The following is a 24,601-nucleotide window of genomic DNA, read 5'->3' as shown; positions in this document are numbered from 1 at the left end:
ATATTATTTGGTAAGGAGGAAGCTACCAGTATAAGCCCAGGGAGGGGAAAAAATTCTTTCAAATAAAACAACTCTTTCAGCCAAAAGACAAGTGAACATGACCTATACATTAAGGGTACCTTTCTTCTGAAAAACTCGAAGGGTTTCATATCTAGTATTTCATTTATTTTTAATACCCACTTCCCTCTACACCAAATTAAGTAGTAAAGAGAAAATTTCTTTTTCTATTTGTTACCTTTATTTGTCAGTTTCTGAACAAATACAATTTGGGAAATGAGAAAAGTATACATTAAAAATTAAAATCACTAGATATGATCACTTTTAACATGCGGCTATTTCCTTTTTATCTTTTGTTGCTAGACAGACAGATGGACCAACCAATAGATGGCAAACTCTTTTTTTAGGGTTGCTTATCCCAATTTTAGAGACAGGAAAAACCGAGGCTCTGAAGTGAAATGACACAGATGATCACATTCACTGATTCAACCAAACTGAGAATCTATGGTCAATCCAAAAGCTGGAGTGGGAGTATGACCCGCTTTGGCCCAGTGCCAGGGAGGTGGTCTTACCTGTGATTAAACTGGAGATGATTAGAGGCAGAATGAGCATTTTTAGCATCCTCATGAGTATATCCCCTGGGAAGGCTATTAACATAACCACATCAGGGTGGATAGGAGATGCCAAGCGAAGAAGCCCTCCACATACCGCCCCCAGGATGACACCTATCAGAAAGGGGGGAAAATATGAATTTAGCTTTTGCCCTCATCAAATGAATAGCTCTAGAGATGTAGTTCAATGACATTGACCTTCCTCATACTTCTCCGTCATCAGAGGATGACTAGCACATCACAAAAATACCATTAGAAAAGTGAATTTTGATGACTCGTGAGAAAATACTTTGTATCTCCAACTATTCTAGAAGGCAGCACCGGAAGAGTCAAGAAGAGCCTTCTCAAGGCTTTGTGGGAAATGTAACCTGGCAACTTGACTCTGACTTCTTTGAGGATATCATCCACTTGCAGAGTCACAGATTGTCAGCAGAAATAATCCACAGTGCCAGATACTGCTTCTCTTCGCAGCCTAGGCTGGCCACACTCCATGGTGTTTAATGTTTTTCTTCCCTTTTGAACTGAATACCAGATAAAAGGAACATTTAAGTGACCAAGCTGGGGTGTTTTCTTTATTCTTCTATTTTCTTTGACTTCCGGTAATTTCCCCATGGCTTATCCTCAAGAAGTTTTGTCTTTGACTTCTGTGTCCTTGTACATAATCTTGAGACTTGCTGATCTTAGGGGAGGTCAAGGTGGGTGTCTAAAAATATATAATTTGGGAGGAAACAATTTGGGCAGAGATGCTAGCAGGAGCCTTTCACTTTGCATACACAGGGATTCCACAAGAAAACCTTGGATCTCTCCAAACTGGTGGCCAACATAAACTACCTTCTGGAGTAAGGTGGGGAGGGAGGTCCTAGGTATGTGGCTATGGTGTTAACTCCAGATATGCAAAGGGAGTAACATGGCCAAAAGCCTTATCTTTTTTTCTTCCACAGGTGACAAACACACTTCTTCAAAACCTATGATGAATGAAATTTGCTTCTGTGGAGGGTAACCCTTGGAAAACCCTACCACACCTGTGGTCTTCTTCTATTAAGTGAACTGAGCTGGGGGGCAAGTTCCCAGTCCTGACTCTAGTCCACCGACATCCAAGATGACTGACTCGACGGAGAAGCCATGGACGATGTGTGTGTGTGTGTGTGTGTGTGTGTGTGTGTGTGTGTGTGTGTGTGTGTAGATGGCTCTTCATTGCTTCATTGTATAGCCTCATAAGAGTTGAAGAACAAGGAGGGGGCGTTGAGAAAGGAAAAGATGTGGTTGTCACTATAAGAAACCGCAATTTTCCCCATTTTCAATCAATCCTGGTTGAAAACCCAAGGCCAAGTCTGTATCAACAGTCACACGAAAGGACAACCAGAGCTTGCGTGAGGCCAGAGGCAGGGGAGTAAGGCTTTTGAGGTGGAGCTGGAGTGGATCAAGGCTTTGGGACAAGCCTCTTCCACACGGACCTCGTTAGCCAATGTGCTAACTGAATCTAAGTTAATGAGGTGCTTGAAGAAGGTCAGACTTTGGGAGCCCTGTTAGTGGGGTTTAGGGCAACTGTTGCATTTTTCTGGACACAGGTACTTCTCTAAATGTGGTATACTGACCATCTGCTTTGGAATCACCTAGAAGGTTTGCTAAGATGCAGATTCCTAGGTCTCACTCCGAGTGGCCCAGAGTCTCTGTGAGTAGGGCCTGGGAACCTGCATGCTGACATACCCATGGGAAATGTACACGCATACTGAAATTTGAGAACCACAAGAATCCCAAGGGGGCAAACATGGCTAGGGCAGGTGGCAGGGAAGATGGCATCACTGAGGCAGCCGTGCCTGGGTAAAGGCAGAGTTAGGCAGAGCGTGTGGCTTGCTTTCCAGGGGGAGGGCTGGCTTCCAGAAGCAGCTTCCACACTTAGCCAGGAGAGACCAGGGGAAGAGGGGAGGGTGGGGCAAGCCTGTCACCTACCGAACACGGTCAGCGTGAGCAGGAGATTCTTCCCCAGCTTGTCACACAAGCGCAGCCCCAGATGCCGGGGCTTCAGCTCCTCCGAGCTGAGGTGGCTGTCGTGCATCCGTACTTCCACCTGCTTGGGCATGTTGTTGGCACTAAAACAGAAGGGGAGGCAGTGCTTAGAGTCCGCTGGGCATCTCTGCAGTTTGAGGGTCTCAGGTTGTAGGAGGCGAAACAGCCTTCCCCAGGCACAGCTGGGAATCTGGAACCATGGGCAGGAAAGTAAAAACCAGGGCAATTCAGGGCACCCTGAATTCCAGTTTGCCTATAAGCAGGTTACTAGGACACGCTGAACGCCAACACGCCAAGTGCTTTTATCCTTAGTATCTTGGATCATCACAGAAAAAGGCATCACATAGGCAGTGGGAGGTTTTTCCAAGAGTTGCCCACCATGCTAACTCTCTGAGGCAAGTATCTCTGCCCTGTTTTACAGAAAGTAACTTGCCCAGGGTCACAGGCTAAAAGGAATGGATAGTCAAACTCCATATATGCCTGGCTTCAAAACCTGAGCTCTTTCATTCTTGTATCAACAGCAAGAAGATGGCTTTTGAATAATCTAAGGTCAGGAGCGTCACAGCCTAAGTCACTGCTAAATTAAATGCCTCTGAGCTCAAGCCTTCCCCATTCTGGACACAGAAAAGTCATAAATGCTAGCAGTCCAAGTTTTACCTCTCTTTTGGAAAAGATGGTTTATCTAGTAAAAAAAAATTCATTCCATTGTGGTTTTTAAAAGGTCACTTGCATTATCAGGACTCCTCTAAGCTGCCAATAGTCATGCTACCCCGTGTCAAAGAAGTATGGCTTTAAGAAGCATGCGATCACCTTCACCCGTAGAGGCACCCCAGCCCTCTTCCAGAAAAACCCCATGTGAACCCAAGCTATGCTAAGACTCTGCCAATGGAGCCCTTGCCAGGATAATGGGTATACTGCCTTTTTTTCCAGCTATGTCACTTCCCAGGCCAATAAAATTTCAAATTTAAGCTTGGGGACCAACATAGGGAGGCCAAGTTTTCACTTTGACGTCTTAGGACGCCTTTGTTAGCTGCCATTTACAACCACCATCATGTGACAAACAAACAAAACAAGTTCTTTAACACCTAGAAAGACAAGTCACAGTCTCTGAATAAACGACAATACCTTGCCAGATAGGCAGGTGTCAGCTTCACCCAGATATTCTCACCACAGACTGGGAAGATCTTCCTTTGGAACCAACAGAACTCTTCAGGTTAGTGGTCTGGAATCACTGGTTATAATGGAAATGGTGTGGGTTTTGGAAACAGAGAGCCTGGGTTCAAATCATGACTCTATCACTTGCTAGCTGTGTGGTTTATAGAAAGAAGGGCTCGAGGCCTACCTTGTGGAAGTTAAACATGATAATGTATGTTGGGGGCCTGGCATGGCAGCCAACACAAGTAGTTCCTTTCTCCGGGGAACATTCACGACAAGCGTGACATTTAAGTTCGGGGACCCACCCAGTTGCACCATCGTTCTTTCAAGACACCAAGCTTAGCTTCCAGAATCTCAGAGTCAAGACCAGGGACCCAACGCAAGACTTACTTTTTCATAACAGGCTGCCTAATATACTTGCTTCCAGAATAAAACGATACAAATGAACTTATTTACAACACAGAAACAGATTCACAGATTTAGAAAGCAAATTTATGATTACCAAAGGGGAAAGGTGGGGGGGGGAGGGATAAATTAGGAGTTTGGGATTAACATATACACACTACTATATATAAAATAGATAATCAACAAAGACCTACTGTATAGCACAGGGAATTCTTCTCAATAGTCCGTAATGACCTATATGGGAAAAGAATCTGAAAAAGAATGGATATATGTATATGTATAACTGAATCCCTTTGCTGTGCACCTGAAACTAACACAACATTGTAAATCAACTATACTCCAATAAAAATTATAAATAAATAAATAACAGAATATTTTAAAATTAGGAATAATGTGACATGGTCTGGTAGAACGCCCAGATGATAACATTAGTCAAAATATAAGCTTCTTGGGCTTCCCTTAATGGCCTAATATTCTACTCATCTAGTTAGTCTGGGGGCAATCTCTATCTGGCATACGTGTGTGTTAATGATCGCTCAGACAGTCTAAAGAAGAAAATAGGGCATGAAGCTCACAGCAAGCAGACGGGGGCTTTCTGACCGGTGAGCAGTAAGTACCACTTCCTCCTGTCACCAAGTGAAACAGACGGAAAAGTTCTTTTTACAGCACAGCAGGGAAAATGATCATAACTATCTTTTTAACACGGATAGACCATATTTCTATGCTTGCATTAGGATCTTTTTATATTTTTTAAACACTTCTCCAGCCAGTAATCTGAAGCTGTAAACCAGGAAGCTGCCAACGGAGAATGGGGGCCGTACGCGTTCAGAAGTGGTGAATGCGTTCGTTAGCCAGCCCTTGGCAAAAACTCTAGGAGCCCCTTGAGAGCGGAATCCCCTGCCTTCTGCTTCATTCGAAGCCCTCCTGCCACCGAAGTTAGAATCAGGCACATGGCTGGTATTTCAGTGAGACTCACACGTATTTAAACCAGACATCCTGGCAGGATCCATATGATGTGATGAAAGTGTCAAGCATCAAGGCAGCCGTGTCCAAGTGAAAACACACAATTATTAGGTTAACGTACACACCCGATCCAGCAGTGTGGTCGGATGCCTACTGGCCACACTTCTTAGTTGCACAAAATCGCTGTATGTTTAATGATTTGTCTTTTAAGCCATGACAAAATGTCCCTGAAGCCCTGAATCAAAACAGCCGCATCAAAGTGGCAGCATCAAAATGTCATGAACCCACAAGTACTGAGAGAATGCCTGTCACTTGCCCTCTTGAAGTTAAACATGTGCTCCAGGCTCAGAGGAGCTCCTAACCTCTGCACATAGAAAATCATTATTAAAGTGCATCAGAGCCTTGGCTGGCCTCTGGGGATGCAGGGAGTCCCTGGAGAACTCTTTGTAAAGATCCTAGACCAGTCTAACTGATCCCTGCAGCCCCCAGAACACAAGGAGAGCTTGAAATGGAGACTATTATAGAACATAACATTAAATAATATTGTATAGCATAATACAGAGCTGCTTCTAAGCCTTATATATCTTCAGAAGAACAGATATAGTTTTGCTTTTGCTTTATTTTATATTCACCATTTCCAATGCTCTTTATTTCTTCCTATAATTCTGGGGTTTTTTCTTCCAGTTTTATTGAGATATAATTGACACACAGCACTGTATAAGTTTAAGGTAAGCAGCAAGATAATTTTTTTAACATCTTTATTGGAGTATAATTGCTTTACAATGGTGTGTTAGTTTCTGCTGTACGACAAAGTGAATCAGCTATACATGTACATATATCCCCATATCTCCTCCCTCTTGTGTCTCCCTCCCACCCTCCCTATCCCACCCCTCTAGGTGGTCATTAGTGGGAAGCAGCCACATAGCACAGGGAGATCAGCATAATAATTTGATTTACATACAACATGAAGTGATTATCACGGTAAGTTTAGAAAACATCCATCATCTAATATATGTACAAAATTAAAGAAATAGAAAACAATTTTTTCCTTGTGATGAGAACTCTTAGGATTGACTCTCTTAACAACTTTCATTACATCCCGAGAACAGATATAGTTTTTCAAATGAGATTACACACATCCACAGCTATGTGAATGCTGGTTACTGAATGCACATAGTAACAGCGGCAATAACAAGGATAACCGGTGTTTACTGAGGACTCTGTGTGTCCAACACTATAGTCAGTGATGAGTAAGGTGTAATCCTCGTGCTTAAGGAGCTCTTAAGGCGAAACACAAAGCACGTTGCGTGGTACTTGTCTGCTTTACATATGGGTCATGATAAGGCCCTGTACAGGATGTTATGGGACACGGTAAGAATGGTGCCTAACCTAGCTTTGGGGAAGAAGCCTGTTCAAGAAAGGCCCCCAGGAGGGGCTGATACCAGAGCTGGATCTTAAAGGATGGATTTAATTTAAATGTCTACATCCTCTACCAATATTTGAACCCTAAGAGCACCTTTAACACCTGGTCCCAAGCACTTGATAAATGTTTGCTCACAGAAATTAAGAATTGGAGAGCAACTATAGAGGGCACTGTGCTTTCTCCTGGGAACCAGGCCCTTCTACAGAAGACTGGCAGCATACCACCTAGCACCCCTCCTACCATTCTGCATCTGTTCCACAAATTCCCACTGGCCATATATTACAGGCCCCATGCTATTCTAGGTGATAAAATATCACAATAGACAAAGCCCTTGCTCTCACAGGCTGTACATTTTAGTGGGATGACAAATAAACGAATAAATATATTTCAAGTGGAGATAATGTGCTAGGAAGTGGGTGACAGGTGGGAAGAAAGCAGAGTTATTTTGCATCCAGTGGTCAGAGAAGGAGGGCTTCGTGATACGGGGACATTTGAACAGAAACCTGGAGGAATAAGGGGTCTCCTAAATTACCTATGCAGTTTGTCCAGAGCTTAGCAAATAAATGGCATACACACAATTTGGAAATCTGTTGGTCCAAACCAGAGACCGAAGCTCCCACCAGATGCCAATCTTGGTGTCCACACATTGGTTTTTAGCACAGGCACTGATTCAAATAAGAGTCAAGGCAGTAATGCTGCATCCCATTACCATCATGAATATGGTGGAGGTTCAGTGACTGTCCCAGTTCCAAGCAAAAGAAATGGATATCAGAGAAAGGTGAGTTGGACACAGGAGGAGGCCTGAGGTCATGACAGCTTACAGATTTACTTCTTTGGCAATGAACAGAAAGGGCAAGGCCTGATCTGGGTAGGTCCACTGTATAAAGACAATAAGTTATTTCGAGTGTGCACACTTATTCCCTCATGAATGTTCCCTCCCTACAACTCGTGGCCATGCAGACGGAACCAAGAAATAAGGATTTTGAAAGCCCAGGCATGGCTTGGTTATACCAAATCCATCAAGCCTGATGCTCTCCCCACACTGTTCACCCCCTCTATTTCTACCCGGGTGCCTTCCGGATGGAAGATTTAGCAATGTAATTCTTTACTACAGTATAAGCCAATTAGGCCACATCTCTCTCCATTGCCCAGCAAAGTAAGGCCATGCGATGTGAGAGCAGTTTGTATAATTTAAACTTGAACAATGAGCCTATAATTGCCTTCAGCCTTAGCTTCTCCACTAAACTGTTTAAACAGCTGTTAATTTTGCAGTCACTGCCCCGTCTTTCTCACACAAATCCATGTGAGTCCTGTTTCAAAGGCAAGCTCAGCTTATCATGCAAAACATCCTCTGTGACTCCAAAGGGAACGTGTAATGGGGCTGGTGCTAAATTTTAAACAGTTCTCAGGACCTGCTTTTCATTTGCATTTGCTTTCCCTTGCTCTGCCAAGAGCCTCTAATAATAGGCTCATTAGGGCTTCCCTGGTGGAGCAGTGGTTGAGAGTCCACCTGCCACTGCAGGGGACACGGGTTTGTGCCCCGGTCCAGGAAGATCCTACATGCCGCGGAGCAGCTGGGCCCGTGAGCCATGGCCACTGAGCCTGCGCGTCTGGAGCCTGTGCTCTGCAACGGGAGAGGCCCCAACAGTGAAAGGCCCGCGTACGGCAAAAATAAAATAAAATAAAATAAAAATAACAGGCTCATTAGATGTGGTGCTGGATTCGGATTTCCTGCCGGCACACTTCTGTGTCAACTTATCTGGCACCAAATTATTTTTCCTCCTTCGCTGGTTCAATGAGGTGACAACAGAATGTTCCCCAAGGAACCTAAAAGCAACCGGTGTGTTTTTGCCTGGAGAATGTGAGGTCTGCAATGGGCATCACCATCTGACCCTCTGCTACCCAAGTCTAAAGACCTCAGAGGCACAGAAGAGACAATGTCCAGAAATGGCCCTAATGGGGGGACACTAGGTCAGACCCTCAAGAGCAAAAATAGTGTTTGTTGATGGGGCTTTCCCCCAAGGTGGTCAAGGTACTTGAAAAAGAATGCCGGAAATACCAGTGCTGTCAGCTCCAAGCACCACAGAACGGCGATTACAGTTGCGACTGTCCCATATCTGGGAATTCCCTGGTTCCCTAAAGAATGTCACACCCACAGGAAAAGGGACTGGAACTCTAAAACAGCTGGGAATTTCCAACAACCAGTCTCTTCACCCGTGCTAGATCCTGTAAGACCTGGTTTAACCATGTTAAGGGTGCTCACTGACCAAGAAGTCAGAATCTCTCTGACAGATACTGTGTCCTCATCGATCCTGAGAATGAATGAAACCTAGAAGTTCACACCCTCCAAAATCTCCTCAGTCCCTTCTGTTCACTGTGTCCATTTCCTAGATCACATAAATGCTTTCTGGAAAGGTCCTGCCAGTGAACACCAGGCTTCACAAATGATACATCTTAAGCTTCTTCTTGAATATCGGAAGGTCTGGCTAAAGAGCACAGTTTACAATTATTCCAAATTATGACGGGATTGGACCTAGTAGATAACATGAGATGGGAAGTCAGGAGGTCTGGGTTCTAACTCCAGGGCTGCTGCTAACTGGCTGTGTCAGAAATAATATAAGATTAATGTAAAGTTACTTGACATAACAGACAGAAGAGTAAAGCACTACGAAATGATAAAAACACACTCTTAACATGAAATACCAATGGGGTTTAGGTATCAGTTTGGGCAGATTTTTATATTTGAGGTCCCAGGCTCTTAATCTGTAAAATAAGAGGGCTGGATTAGAAATTCTTTAACGTTCTAAAATTCTGTGATTCTCTAATTCTCCTGGGGTGGGAGGTGGTAATCAATAGCCTTCAGTTCCAGAGATGCAGCCTCCTTTCTATTCTATCCAGCACTGAATGAGCTTAGAGATCATGGGTGACTTAGAGATAAGAGACAAACCAATAATAACAGTGACAACCATTTCTTTATGTCTTTATCTCCGTTTTTACCTTTCCTATCTCTGCTACATAAACATGTTTTTCTAGTGCTACTAAAGCTGAGTTTGGGGTCAAATTCAGTATACAATTCAGACACAGGCATCATCTTAATCCCCCATCCACGCTTGACCAATTCTCAGTCTAGACTTCTAAGGTGGGCAGGTCAATGCCGTGGGAATATAGTCAAACAGGTGAACTGGCATTGGGACCAGCCAATAGCCAAATCCACCACTGAATCACTGAGAGTCCACCTATCTCATTCATAGTCAAGTCCCGTGGAACTGGACAGGATGCACTCACAGGAACATTCAAGATGAAAAATTGAGGGAAAGGAATCCTTTCTCCATATCACTTCCCAGGCCAAGGGGCTCAAACTGGCTAATGACATGAATCGCAAATAGAGAGTCAGGTGGGACTTTGGATGTTCTCACACAAGAAGTAGTAGGAGAGAAGGAAGAAGTAATGGGAGACAAAGCCATGAGGGATTAAGTAAAATCGCACTCACTCTGCCAAGAGCCGTAAGTCAAAACACTGGCTCTGATTAGCAGTTGAGAGAAGGCACCTCAGTGGAATGAAATTACATAATAACGTGGTCATCAGATTCTTGGTTAAAATCTACCTTTTGCAGCTGTGGCTGGGACAAGGCATTCATTTAATCTCTTGGACAATAACATTCAACTCACTGGGTCATTATAGAGCCTTCAATAAGATAATACTTATGAAAGCACCAACAGCATCTAACATATAATTGATATTCAATTTTAGTTTGCTTTCTTTGTCTTAAATGCCCAAAATGGTGCAAAATGACCATTCAGATAGCTTAGCTACTGTTGAGTTTTAATAAGTCACTTTAGCAACAAATGGTATTTGTGCTTTTTACAAAAAGAAAGTCCCAGAAGGGGGTCCAAGTGGGTGGGAGCCTGGGAAGTTCCCACTGCTGTAGGCTTCCACACTGTGGAAAGGCCTAGACTACCTCTCAAAGAGCATCAGGAATACAGTCTCAAGTATAAAACCTTTGGACTTTTGTGAAGTCCTCCCCAGGGTGGAGACTTAAGTCGGCCTTGACCCAGTGGAATTGCCCATTTCCAGAAAGGCTCACCACCCAAAACAGAAATAAGACACCAAGGCACAGTAAACCTCCAGGCCCAAGAGACAGACTGGGATGGGGGTGTTTGATCTTCCCAAATTGGGAACCCTATCGAAAAGTAAAGATTGAGCCACGGCCTAGGAGCACACTGGCCAGCCCAGTCCCCAGAGGCATGTCGATTCTGAAGTAAATGCCACCCCCTCTGGTTCACGGAACAACATGAAAATACATTTGAAAACTTCACATAACTTCAATCAACTGGAGGAGATTCATGGGGCATGCACTCTGGGTTTGAGCCACACGGAACTTGGCCCCAATCAGTTTGCCTTGAGGCAAACCGTCTCTTCCGGCTAAGATGTCCTCCCCACCCTACCCTCCAACCCAGCCTTCGTAGACTAATTTCTATTTCTTCTTCAAAACTCAATTCAAGTGTGACTTCCCTCAGGAAGCCTTTGTTGACTCCCAAATTTGCTTTTTGGACGCTCCTTCCAAAGGAGCGTCCTAGCCCCAGGTAAGCTTACCGGAGCTTACCTGTGCTTACCTCTCTCAAGGTATTTATCACAATTTACTTGTCTGTTTCCCCACTAGAATATAAACTCTTTTTTTTTTTTAGAATAATAGTTCTATTATTTGATTAGTGAATTTCTTTCTTGTTTTTCCTTTTTTTTTTTTTTAAAGAAGATGTTGGGGGTAGGAGTTTATTAATTATTTATTTTTGCTGTGTTGGGTCTTCGTTTCTGTGCGAGGGCTTTCTCTAGTTGCGGCGAGCGGGGGCCACTCTTCATCGCGGTGTGCGGGCCTCTCACTATCGCGGTCTCTCTTGTTGAGGAGCACAGGCTCCAGATGCGCAGGCTCAGTAGTTGTGGCTCACAGGCCTAGTTGCTCCGCGACATGTGGAATCCTCCCAGACCAGGGCTCGAACCCGTGTCCCCTGCATTAGCAGGCAGATTCTCAACCACTGCGCCACCAAGGAAGCCCTAGAGTATAAACTCTTTGAAGGCAAGATCTTGACTTACTTGACTCTGTCTTCCCCACACTCAGCATGGTTTCTGGCATATAGTAGATGCTCAATTATTGTATGTTTAAAAACATAAATGAATGAATGAATGAAGGGGTGACTAAATAAAAAGCATGTTCTAGTCACAGGTTCTGTGTGACACAGTTCTAGAGGGTAGTATTCTCAAAGACTAGGAAATCTGAGAAGAAGAGAGATGAGAGCAAAAGCACAAACACCTGCATTAGAAAAACCAGTGGGTGGCAGGAAGGGGTGGGTCAGCACCACCCAGGGCTGGCCCTTCCCTGCTGCTGGTTTTGATCCAGCGGCCCTGCCCAAACGTGGTGGCTCCACGGATTCCAGCATTCTTGGGGGAGGTGGAGCCGTGAACCAATCTGGGCTCAGCTAACGTGGCCTTCAGGGGAAACTGCTGAGGACGCAGGAAGACGTCTTAGGACTCAACTGCCAAGATCAACATCCCTAAATTTGGATTCTCCAAAATGTGATCTTTCAACCAAAGAGCCTGGGCATTTATTCCCTTCCCAATGGGATTCTGATTTTGAGGTGCTCCCTTGATTAACAGAGCTCTGGATTTGGCCCTGAGGCCTGAGAATTTCTTTCTCCAGCCCCAGAAGCTTCCTAGACTGAGCCTTCCCAATCAGTGCCCCAGACAGGGGAGTGGCTGGAATGTTGACTAAGTGGCTTAATTAGCTGCAGGGCCTTCAGGCACCAGCAGAAACTGGGTGAGGCGTCCAATAGCTGAGACTTTCTGGGCGTTTTGGTCACACCCTACAATTGCTTTTCTTCAGCGCAGTCCTCTCTCTCTTCGTGAGCAGAGCAGTCTGTCTGTGGGCCTTTTCTCACCTTTTAGACCAAGCAGACAAGCACGAAACACAGTGTTAGTTCCAAGCAAGAAGGCAAGTCACCACCGTGACCATGCCAATGGTCAGTTCTCCCAGGGCTGGCGTTCAAAAGGCCACACCGTGGGGTGATGCTTCAGGGCTTCTTTAAGGTTTCTCTATTGCTCTTCAAATTCACCCGCTTCTGGCTCCCAGAGGCCTTGAAATTCCTTCTCGAGAGAGACCTGTTCCTTTGTATCCCCGCAGGAGGCCAGATTAAAGCCAGAAATCCAGGGGAAAGCATTCACTGACACCCCAGTGAGAAGGAGCTTCTCAGATCTATCTTGAAGAACAAGACTTGCTGGGGAAAACTTCTCGACACAGGTCCTGACCAGAACCACACCCAGAAGCCAAATAAAAAGAGGGTAGAGGGCTTCCCTGGTGGCGCAGTGGTTGAGAGTCCGCCTGCCGATGCAGGGGACACGGGTTCGTGCCACGGTCCGGGAGGATCCCACATGCCGCGAAGCGGCTGCGCCCGTGAGCCATGGCCGCTAAGCCTGCGCGTCCAGAGCCTGTGCTCCGCAACGGGAGAGGCCACAACGGTGAGAGGCCCGCGTACCGCAAAAAATAATAATAATAATTAATTAAATAAATAAATAAAATAAAAGAGGAACACAAAGGGACGAGCCTTCAGGGAATCTTCTTTTGGAAGATAAACTGTGTGTGAGAGTACTTTGCAGTTATGGGCATGGAAAAGCAGAGGCAGACAAAGACCAGGAATTTCTTTTTTTGGCCTGTGAGACCACTCTCTTGTAACCTGGGCTACCCAGAAGCCCCACTGCTTTTGTCTCACCTGAAGGAGACCTTTACATGTTCCCCAAATATAAGGTGTTTTCTGGGTCAAATTAGTACCTGTTCTTTTGTTGGCAAATCCACTGCCATTGGAATCAGCCATTTGGGGTCCAAGCTAGAAATATAATATATATTTACTTCTAACACCGTAATTTACTTAGTTTGCTTGTTTATTTTTAAAGTCTTTATTCAAGTCTAAGGTGCACAAAAAAGCACATAGATCTTAAGTAACTAGCTTGATTAATTTTCAGAAATTGAACACACATGTGAACATAGCCTCCAAATTAAAAAAGAAAGGAAAAAGAAAATTGCTAGCCTCAAGAAACCCTGTTGTGGCCACAGAGTTTTGAACTCAGTGACTTCCGAACTGCCTGGGGCAGTAGCGAAGTTCACATCCAGTGTCCTGACCTCCCCTCTTTTTTTTTTTGCAGTACGCGGGCCTTTCACTGTTGTGGCCTCTCCTGTTGCCGAGCACAGGCTCCGGACGTGCAGGCTCAGCGGCCATGGCTCACGGGTCCAGCTGCTCTGCGGCATGTGGGATCTTCCCGGACCGGGGCACGAACCCGCGTCCCCTGCATCGGCAGGCAGACTCTCAACCACTGCGCCACCAGGGAAGTCCTATTTTATTTTTTTAACATCTTTATTGAAGTATAATTGCTTTACAATGGTGTGTTAGTTTCTGCAGTATGACAAAGTGAATCAGCTATACATATACATACATTCCCATATCTCCTCCCTCTTGCATCTCCCTCCCACCCTCCCTATCCCACCCCTCTAGGTGGACACAAAGCACCGAGCTGATCTCCCTGTGCTATGCGGCTGCTTCCCACTAGCTATCTATTTTACATTTGGTAGTGTATATATGTCCATGCCTCTCTCTCACTTCATCCCAGCTTACCCTTCCCCCTACCCGTGTCCTCAAGTCCATTCTCTACGTCTGTCTTTATTCCTGTCCTGCCCCTAGGTTCTTCAGAACCATTTTTTTTTAGATTCCATATATATGTGTTAGCATACCGTATTTGTTTTTCTCTTTCTGACTTAATTCACTCTGTGTGTTCATCTTTTAAATTATAAATAATAACCAACATTTCATCTGTTGACCTTTAAACACATAAGTTAATAATAACTTAAAATATGCATAGTTCACAAAATATTTTCACACCCATTGACTTATTTCCTCATGACACCCCTGAGAGGAAAAGAATTAGTCCGTCTTAGAAATGGAGATTCTGAAACTAACACACCATTGTAAAGCAATTATACTCCAATAAAGTTGTTAAAAAAAAAAAAGAGAGAAATGGAGATTCTGAAGCTCGCCCAAGTTCAGAAGCAGCAGAACTGGAATTTGAACCAGGTGGTCAAGCAGCCAGAATTAAACCTCTGCTGCGCTCTGCCTTTGAGTCCAGGGTCCTTTGGCTACATCCTCTCTAGGGATGTTTGCAGAGTGATGGACACAACAAAACTTCCGTCTCTGCCCAGGCACTAGCAACTTATGGGACATGTGATCCTAGCTCCTGGAGAAGGACAACAGAGGAGTGTGCCCCTAGGGGAAGGAAAAGGCATTGTGAGCTCTGGAAAGCCATCACCTTGTTGCCCGTCTTGGACAATCCATGCTCCTGGACGCCCACGCCCCGCTGCGGCCTCAGGTGTACCAGAGTGGACTGGCATCCACTGAAGTGGCTCCTCCCCTCAGGCAACCACAGCGTGCAGGAAGCACAGGCTGGTGTGAGATGCCTCCAGGGGTCACTCCAGCTCCCCCACCTCTTCACCAGGAAGGACTCTTCACTTCAGACGCACTCACATGTCTGGTAACTTGTAATAATAAGGATAAAAATGATGATGACAATAATGATAGCAAGTAACGTTCATGCAAAGCTTACTTTGTACCAGGCAGTTAGACATGCTCTTTCTAAACGTTTTATGTGTATGAACTCATTTAATACCCACGAGAATCTCAGGAGGTAAATATATTATTAGCAACCTTTACTGAAGGGGAAACTGAGGAAAAGATTTGCCCAAAGTCACAGTTAGTGGGTAGCAGAGTCTGGATTTGAACCCAGGCAGTCTTGAACTTGGAAGAACAGGTCAGCCCACTCTCTGTCTCCAGAACTAGAAAAATTGCTCTTTATATTAGATAACTTTGTGCTAACCACAAACATCGACACTGATCCTTTGATCAAGAGAATGATTTTGGTTTGGGGGAGAAAAGTCCGGAGAGAAGGCAAATGCCTAGTCCAAACCAAAGCCTGATGCAAGAACTACATGGAATTCTAGAATTTCAGAACCAGGGAAGCTTTCGGTCTTCCCTCAATCTCAGCCTCAGACAAATTATCTGGTTTGTCCTGATTATCTGGTCTGGAGCCCCAAATCTGTCTCTGGATCCAAAATACAAAAAGCTACACACGGATGCTTAGAGCAGCTCTATTCATAATTGCCAAAACTTGGGAGCAACCATGATGCCCTTCATTATGTGAATGGATAAATAAACTGTGGTATATTCAGATAATACAATATTATTCAGTGCTAATAGAAAAGAAATGAACTATCAAGCCATGGAAGACACGGAGGAAACTTAAATGCATGTAACTCAGGGAAAGAAGCCAGTTTGAAAAGGCTACTTGCTGTATGATTCCAACTATATGACATTCTGGAAAAGGCAAACTAGGCAAGCAGTAAAAAGATCAGTGTTTGCCAGGGGTAGGGATGAAAACACAGAGCATAGAGGAGCTTTGGGGGCAGTAAAACCGGTATCTATATGATACTATAATGGCAGATACATGTCATTGTACATTTCTCTAAACCCACAGAATGTACAACGCCAAGAGTGACCCCTAATATAAACTATGGACTTTGGATGACAATGACGTGTCAGTGTAGGTCTGTCAATTGTAACAAACGTACCACTGCGTGGTGGGGTATTGTTAGTGAGGGAAGATGTCCACATGTGGGAAAAGGGGGTCAATGGGAACTCTCTGTACCAGCTGCTCTATTTTGCTGTGAATCTAAAACTGTAAAGTTTCTAAAAACTTTAACTTTTAAACTTTCCATAAATTTTCTTTAAAAATTAAGTCTATTTAAAAACCGGGGCTTCCCTGGTGGTGCAGTGGTTGAGAATCTGCCTGCAATGCAGGGGACATGGGTTCGAGCCCTGCTCTGGGAAGATCCCACGTGCCACGGAGCAACTAGGCCCGTGAGCCACAACTACTGAGCTTGCGCGTCTGCAGCCTGTGCTCCGCAACAAGAGAGGCCGCGATAGTGAGAGGCCTGTGCACCGCGATGAAGAGTGGCCCCCGCTTGCCGCAACTAGAGAAAGCCCTCGCACAGAAACAAAGACCGAACACAGCCAAAAATAAATATAAAGATAAATAAATTAATTTAAAAAAACCCCGCAGATCTCTAAGCCCCATCCCTCAATATCCCAGTTCAGCACATCAGGTGGGTCCTAGACCTCCCGACTTTTTAGAAAGCACCCAGCTGACTTTGGTGTCGTCAGTCCATGCACTGATGTCTAGTCAACACCCAAACAGGTGCAGTGAAGGAGAGCTTTTGACTTCACACGTCTCAGCATCTCACCATTGGACAGCTCTGACTATTACAAAGCTCTTCCTCTACCATGAGCCTAAATCTGTTTCCCTGTAGCTTCCACCCACTGGTTATTTTTCTACCCTGTGGAACCAGTTAATAATAATAGTAGTTAGCACCAGGCAATGTACTAGACACTTCACATGCACTGTCTCACTGACCACTCGAAACACTTTCACGAGGTTGATACTATTATTATTCCTTCTTTATAGATGAAAAACTGGAGATCAGAGAGGTGAGGTCATTTGCCCAAAGCCAGGCAGCTGGTGAGTGGCTGAGTTGGGATGTGAACCCAGCTCTACCTGTGCAAGGTGCATGCTCTTAATCACAGCACGCTTGTAATACGTGAAGCCTAATTCCTCCTCCACCCACCAGCTTTCCAGGCGCATGAAGGAAGCTCTCCTCTCTGCCCAGATTTTTCTCTTCCTCAAATTCCTCACCATCCTGGTTGCAGCACCTCAAACCGTTTACATCCCATTACAATGTTCCTCCTAGACCGGACACAGCCCTCCATCTGGGGTCTGGCCACGTCTCTGCCCCCCTGATCCAGTCAAGGGAAGGCTTTCTAAAATCTACCAGAGCTGAGGCTTCAGTCCTGCATTTGAAGAATGAAGGCCAGTAGGTAACTTCACACTTGAGAAGGAAGTTACTAAGAGTACTGGTAATAAATAAGGACCATTGATTGACTTTTTATTGTGTACCAGCATAATAATATGGATACAGAATAATGCCCACTCCCCCAAAATGCCCATGTCCTAATCCCCAGAACCTGTGACTATGTCAGTTACATGGCCAAAGGGAATTAAGTTTGCTAATTAACTGAACTTGAGATGGAGAGTTTATTCTGGATTATTCAAGTGGGACCAATACAATCACCAGGATTCTTAAAAGTAGAAGAAGGCAGGTGAGAGAGAGAGAGCTAGAGAAATGGCAACATGAGAAAGACCCAGTCCAACATTGCTGGCTTTGAAGATGGAGGATGGGGCCATGCGCCAAGGAATGCGTGGACAGCTTCTGGAAGCTGGCAAAAGCAAAGAAACAAACTCTTCTTTAGAGCCTTTAGAAAGGGACACAGACCTGCTGACACCTTGATTTTAGCCCAGTGAGACCCATTTTTGTTTCTGATCTGCAGAATTATAAGAAAACAAATAAATCTGTGCTGCTTTAAAACACTCAATTTGTTACAGCAACAATAGAAAGCTAGTGTAGTACCAGATCCCAGGCTAAGCATCTTATTTGATGTTTATCATAAGCCTAAGAGGCAAGGTGGCAGACACTGAGAGTTTTCATCAGTATCCACTCCTCTCCTTCTGCAGTTCTGTCCGGAGAGGCAGTATGCTCGAATACTTGCTTCTCAGCCTCCCTTACTGAGATATAGGCAGAATTCTTCGACACCACCCTTCCTTCCTTCTTCCAGCTTTGAGGGAAGCTCTAGGTAAACACAGGCTAAAGCAACCTTTGCTTAACCACTAATCTGTTTCAAAGGTTGGTCAACATCATGCTTCTAAATGGCTCCCATCACCTGTAAAAATTAATGAAGGGAAACCCCACTACAATGGAGTCAGAGGACCAGAAGGGAGAGCTCTCATGCACAGACCAACAGGAAGAGACATACTTTGCATCCCCAGCAGGGAGAGACCCTACTTTACTACCCTGAGCAGGAGGAAGAGAAATTTCTGCTTGCCTGGCAACAGTTCAGCCAGTGAGAGACTGTCACAACTCAGCCAATGAAAAGCCCCTAGACTTTGAACCCCCAGTTTCCTCCAATGGACTTTTTTGTTTATAACAGCCCCTCCCAACTTCCCCTTCTCCTCCATAAAAGAGTCGCCTCTCCTTTGCTTTACCAGACCTGCCCATGTTTCACCATAGTTGCATGTTCCAAATTGCAATTCTTCACTGCTCCCGGGTAAGCCTCTTTTGCTGGTAAAAGTAACTGGCTGTTTTATTGCTTTAGCTTAACAATAAAACCCAAGGAAGCATCTCAGGGCCTCCCAGATGACTTGTGTTTCTTCTTACTTTGGTTCCTTCTAATACGCCACTAAATATGTGGCTATCGGTCTGTCAACTGTTCAGTCCCTGCTAATTCCACCAGATTGACTGCCCAATCTCCTCTTAACTAGTTTTATATGTTTATTTCACAAGTGATAAACTGAGTCATTCAATCACCACAGAAGGGTAATCCTCTCACCAGGAAAATTCCTTCTTAAGAGAAGAACGTGCATTTCTCAAACTGGTAGCTTATTGAGGCAGATTGGTTCACGGTGCTCTATGTAAACATGGCACAGCCCACAAGTGGACTACATCCTTTTTCATGATCCATTTCCCCCTTTTTAAGAGCCAGTCGCAGTTCATGGCGTTCTAGAACTGTATTACTTCTTACGTTAGAACCTGAAATCTTAATTGACTCTGATGTCGTTTCTTTGAGTAATCCTATCTTGAGCCCCCAACCTACTTTTCATTATTGTAATATCCTGCACTTCACATTTCATCACATTCAGATTGTCTCCTTGATGTCTGAACGTCTTCCCCATTAGACTTTAAACTCTGAAAGGGAAGGGTCTGTATCTACCCCTGGACCCAATACTCATTAGGTGCTCATTAAGACTTTGTTAAGGTACAGGTACAAGGGGGACCCAAGTCTGTAGGATCTAGGAGGTAACTTTGGTAAGTGGCAGAAGCCTTCCTAACTCAGGCACTGAACAAGAGGCTCCTCCTATGGATACAGATTTGGAAAGGAGCCTAAAAAAAGCACAAGGAAAGGATGTACAAAACTCCTTAGCCTTGAAGTTGACCAGAAGCTCAAACTAATGTCTGATGACCTTGCCAAAAGCAACCAGGGCTTCTAATTAACATAGGTGATCATACCTTGAATTTTTATGCATTCCTGAAGTCATTCCAGCAGCAACTCTCCCTGACACCCCTGGAAGTGGTCTGGTATGTTGGCCACTGGGCCACCAACACCACTTCACTCCACAGTAACTGAGGTGAAAGCCCTTCATCCCAGGTGCTTGGGAAGAAAGGCTCAATCTTGTTCAACTTGTAAAATCTTTCATTTATTTGAGTGTGGTTTCTTTCTGTGTCAAGGCCTTATCTGGTTGGCTCTTAAATCATGACATCAAAACAAGGATCATGTCTTGTCACTCCTTGTATCCACCATATAATGGCATGTACAATGCCAGACACCCAAGGTGTTCAGTGAAAACCAGTCGATCAAATTAAGTGCTAGGATAAAATATGGTTATAGTGAGGCAGGAGATAGATGGGCTTCAGGCTAGGCATTTACAACTGGCCTCCTGTTCACATTTCTTGGGGCAGGAAAGAGATGGGCTCTAGGCCGGACATTTACAACTAGTCTCCTGTTTACATTTCCTGAGGCAGGAGGCAAGTGGGCTCCAGGCTAGATATTTATGACCAGCCTCCTGTCTGCACTTCCAGATGGAAATAACAACAAGAACAGAGTAAATCGCTGGACTTTGCCTCCTGTGGACACTTTAATATAACAGTTATGGCAGGGACAGGGAGGGGCTAGGCCCTGTCTGAGTAAAAGATCAAGAGGTCACATATTTCCCATCCTTGGGGCAAGGGAGACACTGCACATGTGCAGAAAGGTTCCTTGGGGGTCAAAAAGGAGGGGGTGCCACCCCATACTAGGTGATGCCAAGGCCCCCATAGGCCTCTGGGCTGGAATCCATCTTGGAAAAGAGTTGTGCACACATGCTGAGGAGGGCCCTAGGGCAGGGCAGGTGTGGAAAAAGAAACCAGGTAATTGGCCAAAGGTAAACAAAGACCCGAAAGAGCTGCCCGATATAACTGACTTAACCGCCTCTTTACTGCACTCCTCCTTATTAGGGGGGATGCCCACACCCTTTCTCTCCTGGTATGTATCTCTCTGCTTGCCTTCTGCCTTAACTAAACAAACTGTTTCCCTGTGTGATCTTCCACTTGTGCTGTGTCTCTAACAATAAACTTTGTACCTGTTTTTACAGTTTTTGCCTCCTTGAGAAATGCATTTTTCAATGGGGGCAAGGGCCAGGGGGATTTTGCTTCCAGCCTCTAGACTCTGGTGGACGAGCAGCCAGGATTCCTGGTTTTCATCCAGGCTGCCCTGGTGCAATTCCTGGGCAGAAAACTAAGATCTTACTTCAAGCCACCGCTCACTGCTGCCTCTCCGAGATCAGTAGGGATTGGGTGAGATCTGCAGTGTTCCTTGATATCAGTGTCCTGGACTCCAGGACACCCTAGGGCTTTGGGTTAACACAGAAGTGGCAGGCTTTCTTGCCATGGGTGACTTTGCCTCCTTCCTCTACCCACCCCATCTAGGTGCTCACAGTCAGCCCACTGTCCCTTACTTGAAAGCAGATGCAAGTCCACAATCCAATACACGGTAATCACTATCGTATGGGGAGAAGGGGAAGAGGTTTTACATCACACATCACCCAGCAAACACCTAATAAAAGTTCGTGGGAAGCATCTTTGTTCTTCCTCCTCAGACTCCCCCAAATTTCTCACTCTCAATTTCCATAGTCCATTGAGCAAAACACGAGCCTGATGGATTGTCCAACAGCTGCCCAGCTGTTTTGCCTCCAGCATGCTCCTTGGAGTGTGTCTCTTCCCCCTGTCTACACAGCATGTCAAGTCCTCCCAAAGAGGTCTCTTTCTCAGCCACTAAGAATATATTCATATATTTTTACACTAAAAATAATGGAGAGAAGTCACAGAACGCATTCACTCCTTTAGGCAAGGGTTCCTTTTCTTTACTGTTAAGTTCAGTCAGCAGTAACTTATTAACACTCCGTAACACTGTTAACGATAACAAGTTGGGAATTAATTCTAAAAACCTCTTAATTTGCAGTGCTAACTGCCAATAAATTGTTAATCATTTAAATTTTTCTTAACTAAACATCAATACTCTTCGTTTTGACCTTGTTATTGAAAAGTACTAAAGGTGTTTGACCATTTTCCTGCCTTAGTAAGTAATGTCTAAGGAACGTGACAAAACTTGAATGCAATAGGCAAGCTTTTCCACTTGGAGTGTGTTACAAGAAAGGCTGTATACAATTTTTTTTTTTTTTTTTTTTGCGGTACGCAGGCCTTTCACTGTTGTGGCCTCTCCCTTTGCGGAGCACAGGCTCCGGACGCGCAGGCTCAGCGGCCATGGCTCACGGGCACAGCCGCTCCGCGGCATGTGGGATCTTCCCAGACCGGGGCACGAACCCGCGTCCCCTGCATCGGCAGGCAGACTCCCAACCACTGCGCCACCAGGGAAGCCCTGTATACAGTTTTTGAGGTGTTGGTCCACAAGACCATCTTCCCCCATCCCAACTTCATTTTTTCCCCACCAGTTCTCTCTTTCAGGTTATGTAAGTGCTTATAAATGCAAGAGTAACACACAGTTGTTGTTGCTGTTTTTTAAATTTGAATTATTTAACAAAATGTAAAAGCTAGTAGATTTCACATCAAAATCCAGATTTCTCCCATCTCTTAAAGTACTGGAAAAATCTAGCTATCCTCAGACTTCATTCCTGAGTGGCGACAATCAGCTAGAACTGAGAAGTGATTGTCCTTTAGACAGACACAGATTTTCCAGTCTGCCACAGTCCCCACCAGTACCTATTGCTCCCTGACATGAAGGCCAAATGTCAAATACCACTTGTCATCATGCTTGCACTGCTGTTTTGCCTGAAAAGAAAAATGTTAACAGGAGAGTAAACTACCTCCTGATTTCATCTGCACACCTGCCTGGCTCCTGTTAAGTTAGCAGGCCTTGTCCCATTTAGTTTCCTCACTGAATAGATGGAGGCCTTTCCCTGTGTGCTGAAATAAAATCCCCAATCAAGGAATGAAGATTTATTGGCCAGGCTGCAAAGCAGGTAGAGCATGGTTTAGAGTGAATCATGTTGTTACTAAAGATGTCACATGACTTACAACTTTGAGCAAAGGTTCTCAGGGGACAATTGTGAACACAGAAAAGCAAGTGACCTGACAGCAGATAGAGCCAATGGAGGAGGTACAATCAATGTCAGGCTAGAATGCCACAGAGGGTGGAGTAGGCTTTACATTGTCTTCTCAGCAGGTCTCCTTGATATCATGGTTGCAGGATTAGAACCTTCTAGAGTAATGACTCAGCGTGTGCTAAAATGCTGAGAATCACTTCGGCCTTTTTTTGTTACAAGTCTGCCATAAAGGGCAGGGTGTGCAGATTTGGTCACTGGGATTCCAGCCTGTGCGGTCCGGCTGGGCAGCCATTATTTGCAGCATCTTTTAAGACAGACATTTTGTACCGTGTGAGAAGTGATTGTAAGTTAGTGTACAATTGAGGAAGCAGGATTAAGTAACTTGCCTGCTGTCAAATAGCTAGGAAAGGGCAGAGCGGGAAATGACAAGCTGATCTGTGCTCATTCAAAACCCGATCTCTTTCCACCACAATATGTTGGCTGCGAGAACCTGGAACTTCCAGATGAGAATGCTTTCTTAGATATTCCTTGAATTACTGCATCATAGACCTGTGCTTGAATTGTTCCAGGTAGAGTGAGTGTGTGTGTGAGTGTGTGTGTGTGTGTGTGTGTAGAAGAAAGGGATTATTGTTTTGCACTTTCGTCTGAATGATGTAAGGACTCATTTTGTGGAGAAAGGAAGACGGCCTGTCAGGAGTTAGCGCTAGGCTCCTAGCAACAATGCAAAGCCAGTGTGATCCAGTCTCAGATTTTCCCCCTTAGAAGATGATGATGAGAAGAGTTTTCTTGGCATCCCCTACCTCGCTCCCTGTGAAGGTAAACCGACAGGTCAGCTCCTCAGTTGCACGTTATTGAATAGTCCCTCTTAGTCGTTGGTCTTGGTTATCAGTAATAGCGCTAGTTATGCCATCATTTAGAGATACCGGCCCTGTGGCAAGTGACTTTCTTTGCTTGATCCTCATGAGTCTTTAAGGGGAGACTATTACTGTCCCCATTTTATAGACAAGGAAACTAACATGCCTAAACTTACCCACTAAGCAGCAGAACCACAGAACTAAACCTACATCTGTCCAACTCTAAAGCTCGTTTTTAAAGAGTACATTCAAATAACTGGGCAGCCAATTCAAAAACTCCAGCCTTTGGTCTTCTTTTTCTAACTAACTAGAGCCTAGAGCAGGAGTCAGAAAATCATGGCCCACCAAACGGACCACAAAGCATAAGATATTTACTATCTGACCTTTACAGAAAAAGTTTGCTGACCCTTGGCTTAGAGGGACAGTAAACCAAATCCCAAATGTTCCATTCTGTTTACTGAGGTCTCTGTAGTACTTGAGACCAGAGGACTATATGGCTTGTTTTTGATTCATGAAAATTTTCTTTTCATTGATTTATGTAAATGACCCTGAGTAATGAAAGTTGGAAATAAATTTGCAAAAGAAAAAAAAGCTAAAGAGCTGTGGTCCTATAATATCCACCTCTGGATCACTGCAGGATGACCGGTTAACCAAAACCCACAGAGGGCTTTGCTAGTCATGAAGAATTTGCCCAAAGCGTATGACCCACTTAGTGTAGATAAAAATGCCCATGGGCCTCTCTCTGTCCATGTTGATCGCGGATTTGAGGGGAACCCTTTCATCAGCATACAGCCAAATTGGAACCTAGATGTTTGGATGGCTACCGGCATACCAAGCCAACAGAAATAGTGACAGAGGGCAGTGAGCAAGGCAATGAGTAACTATCCATTTTA

The 24,601-nt window shown here is 44.7% G+C and overlaps 1 protein-coding gene across 1 annotated transcript in view; it reads right to left on the bottom strand.

The window, feature by feature from the left end:
* Nucleotides 1–2,694, bottom strand: part of SLC1A2 (solute carrier family 1 member 2) — a 59,169-nt gene extending 56,475 nt beyond the window's left edge. Inside the window, exons 1-2 of the mRNA XM_022583638.3 lie at nt 2,559–2,694; nt 570–722 (exon numbers count right to left, since the gene is read on the bottom strand). Of these exons, the coding sequence (XP_022439346.1) occupies nt 570–722; nt 2,559–2,688 (283 nt within the window). The 5' untranslated portion in view covers nt 2,689–2,694. The remainder of the gene's footprint in view (nt 1–569; nt 723–2,558) is intronic.
* Nucleotides 2,695–24,601: the final 21,907 nt, after the last annotated feature.

The sequence above is a fragment of the Delphinapterus leucas genome, chromosome 7 (assembly GCF_059928025.1).
Source record: "Delphinapterus leucas isolate spDelLeu-1000000601 "Yukka" chromosome 7, BTC_Dleu_Yukka2, whole genome shotgun sequence".
Taxonomy (NCBI): Eukaryota; Metazoa; Chordata; class Mammalia; order Artiodactyla; family Monodontidae; genus Delphinapterus; species Delphinapterus leucas.
The sequence above is the reverse complement of the archived record's forward strand: the minus strand, read 5'-3'. Positions and strand labels throughout refer to the sequence as shown.